The sequence below is a fragment of the Cyprinodon variegatus genome, unplaced genomic scaffold (genome assembly GCF_000732505.1).
Source record: "Cyprinodon variegatus isolate N-32 unplaced genomic scaffold, C_variegatus-1.0 Scaffold553, whole genome shotgun sequence".
Lineage (NCBI taxonomy): Eukaryota > Metazoa > Chordata > Actinopteri > Cyprinodontiformes > Cyprinodontidae > Cyprinodon > Cyprinodon variegatus.
In genome coordinates, this window is record NW_015151006.1 from 532,392 (window position 1) to 536,022 (window position 3,631).

At 41.4% G+C, this 3,631-nt stretch overlaps 1 protein-coding gene across 1 annotated transcript in view; it reads right to left on the reverse strand.

Moving 5' to 3' along the window:
• Positions 1–689: 689 nt before the first annotated feature.
• Positions 690–3,631, reverse strand: part of nedd9 (neural precursor cell expressed, developmentally down-regulated 9) — a 56,709-nt gene continuing 53,767 nt past the window's right edge. The window contains exons 8-9 of the mRNA XM_015391642.1: positions 3,544–3,631; positions 690–1,669 (exon numbers count right to left, since the gene is read on the reverse strand). The exon at positions 3,544–3,631 is cut by the window's right edge and continues 1 nt beyond it. Of these exons, the coding sequence (XP_015247128.1) occupies positions 1,160–1,669; positions 3,544–3,631 (598 nt within the window). The 3' untranslated portion in view covers positions 690–1,159. The remainder of the gene's footprint in view (positions 1,670–3,543) is intronic.

Here is a 3,631-nt window from a genome sequence, read left to right on the forward strand (position 1 = left end):
GGACCAGACGTGCTGTTTTTTCGCGGACATGTCTGGGGGGAATTTCATTCCGGCTGAATGAGTTTTTCTTGTTAAATAGATATGATTACAAAACGTCAGGTAGCTACTATTAGACGGCTGTTAGAGTTTTTCATCTGGGTGAAATAACAGCTAATGCGGCACCCCTGTCTGCCAAGGCTCTTGGTTTGATCCAGAAGAAGCGGCCGTTGGCAAACTTTCTTTTTTTTTGACAAAATGAGCAGCTGAATTTTGTGCGGGCAAATTTTTTCTGCATCTGAATTTTTTGCAGTCGAATTATTTGCAGCTGAATTTTGAGCAGGCAAAATTTTTGCAGCTGAATTTTTTTTGCAGTCGGATTTTTTGTGGCCGAATTTTGTGTAAGGAAAATTTTTGCAGGCACATTTTTTGCAGCTGAATTTTTTTGCAGTCGAATTTTGTGTGGCTGAATTTTGTGCAAGTAAAATTATTGCAGCTGAATTTTTTGCAACTGAATTTTTTGCAGCAGAATCTTTTGCAGCTGATTTTTTTGCAGCTGAATTTTCACCAGTTAAAAATTCTGTGTGAGGAATTCACTGCGTAAAAAAATTCAGTGTTTAAAATTCGGTGAACACAAAACTGACAATGATCGGCTACTTCAGATCGCCAATAAAATGTAAAATAATAGCCAATATGGATATAATGTGTTGAGACTCCAAGAGAGAATTTATTAAGAAACGGATGCAATACAGTTTGTCCCAGTGAAGCTGCCGTATGATGATGTCATAATAAGGGGCGGGGCCCCGAGCAGATCTTGTATTACAGCTTAGATGTTCATGGGATGGACCACAGCAGACCGGAGACCCGGCAGAAGAAGAAAAGACCAAACAGCTGTTTGTTGAGAAGAGGCGTTTACTTTGTGGCGTGTTCCACAGACTGACATGATTTACAGAAAAACGCAGCGATCCGTACGGAGGAAGGTGGAAAAGCAGCTCGTAAGGTGCTTCGTTAGGAATGTTCTGGAAAACGTCCCGCAGAGACGCAGCGACTGCGGCTACGCTAACATTAGAAAACTATCTACACAGAAAACGGCAGATATTTACAGAACCGAGTATTTACAGCAGGATGGGAGCAACGAATATTTACATTTACCAGGATTATATATTAGCAGTTTCTGGGGGAATCACAGAGCGGCCATTTGCAGCAGCTGCTCTTTGAACTGCTGCGCGTGGTGCGACAGGTCCGTGACCCGGTCCACCATCTCCTGGATGGCGGCGGTGTTGGGGTAGTTCAGGGCGGCCGTTTTGGTGGCCGCCACCACCGTCTTCAGCAGGTCACACAGCACGTTGCTGGAGTTCATCACCCGGTTGGCCACCTCGGGGGCGGACGCCTGGCGGGACAGCGTGTCCCCGATGAACACCAGCTTGTGCGCGCTGAGGATGACGAACTTGCTGTGGGCCACGAAGATCCGGGGGGGCTGTCCGGCCCTGACGCAGCCGAAGAAGGCGTCCACGGCGCTGAGGAGGGTGGAGAAGTGCTGCTCGCACTGAGCCGAGTAGAAGCCGAGCAGCTGGCGGTCCCGGGCGCACACGCGGGCGGAGGAGGAGTCTGAGGGGGAGGGGGAGATCCACTGCGTGATGTCGTTCTCCACGGGTCGGATCACTTCCTGCTCCAGCTTCTTAAACTGATTGATCTGAGAAGGATAGAAGGAAAGATCTATGTATAGAAATGGCCAAAACGCAGTCACATGGTGTTTCATCCACACGCCTTTCAAACGGGGATTTAAAATTTCTAAACCAGGTTTCAAAAATATTTTTTCACAAGTGCTGTTTGTTTTATAGCTGCGTCAACAAATAATATGAGATTTAAAATTCCAGCTGACATGAATTACTTCAACAGCAGCTATTCATCTTTAGCCACGCCCCCTAATGGCCGCCATCACTGCAAACTAGAGGCTCAGACCTTTCCANCAGCTGACATGAATTACTTCAACAGCAGCTATTCATCTTTAGCCACGCCCCCTAATGGCCGCCATCACTGCAAACTAGAGGCTCAGACCTTTCCAAGGAGGGGTGGGAGGTCATTTTGCGACCATTTCAGGCGATGTGAATGCGTTACATAAGTTTGCTCTGTTATTCTTATTTTCTTTTCAGTTTGGTGATATTATTGGTAAATTTCAATGAAAAAAATACATTTTAACAAAATGAACAGCTGAATTTTGTGCAGGCAAATTTATTTGCAGCTGAATTTTTTCGCAGCGGAATTTTTTGCAGCTGAATTTTTTTGCAGGCATTTTTTTTTTTGCAGCTCAATTTTTGGCAGTCGAATTTTTAAGTTTGCTCTGTTATTCTTATTTTCTATTCAGTTTGGTGATATTATTGGTAAATTTCAATGAAAAAAAATAAATTTTAACAAAATGAACAGCTGAATTTTGTGCAGGCAAATTTATTTGCAGCTGAATTGTTTTGCAGTCCAATTTTTTGCACGGCACATTTTTTGCAGCTGAATTTTTTTGCAGGCAATTTTTTTTTTTGCAGCTCAATTTTTGGCAGTTGAATTTTGTGCAGGCAAATTTATTTGCAGCTGAATTTTTTCGCAGCTGAATTTTTTGCACGCAAAAATGTTTGCAGGCACATTTTTTGCAGCTGAATTTTTTTTCAGGCAATTTTTTTTTGCAGCTCAATTTTTGGCAGTCGAATTTTAAAGTTTGCTCTGTTATTCTTATTTTCTATTCAGTTTGGTGATATTATTGGTAAATTTCAATTAAATAAATACTTAATCTTAGGAGCAAAGACTTTTTCTCATGCAGAAGTTCTCCAATAATGGAACTCAGCGTATTTGTCTGACCAGATTCCCTTTTATGAGTGGAAAAAAATGCATTTTTGTACTTTCGGCCGTATGCCAAAATCCCATTTCCGCCTCGCACTCTGCTCACTGAAACCTTTGTGGAACAAACATTTTTCAACTTATTCAGATCAAATTAGCCTGAGTTTTAGTCAAGATGTGGATCTATAAACTCTGACGGTGCATCCAAAGTTTCTAATGCTGTTTTGCAGAGTTTGTTTTGGAAAATATTTGGCGAGGCTAAATATTTTTAATTTTTTTTCTCTGTTTAATCACCTATAAAGAAGACAAAGTGACATTTGAAATAGTGAAAAGTATTCCTCATACCTTTCTGTCAAACAAATACGAACAATTGTATTTGCCTAAATTGGCATTAACAATTATTCAATGGGATTAGAGGGGCATTTATAATGCTTTATTTATAAAAAGGTTCTAAAAACCATCTGGTCAGATATATATTATATCAGATATAACTGGTTCCATGTGTTTGCGCAGAACTGCTTCTGCTTGATTGTATGTTTGGAAAACAAGCTGGAGGCGGAGAAAAGCTAGAGGATGGGAAAATGCTAAATTCAATGAGAGTCATGGCTACTTATGTATGGCATTAAAATTATTTCTAAGAGCATTAAAAAGCATTAAGTTAGAGTTACTTAAATTAACATATTTTATTTCAGGTGGAATTTGCTCTGGGCTTAAGGGTCTAAGGGGTCTGAGGTGTCTCACCTGTTCCTGACCCAGCTGCACCGGACTCTGCTTGATGATGTTCTCCTTCTCCAGCAGCTCCTTCTGCTGACGTTCAAAGTCCTCTTTT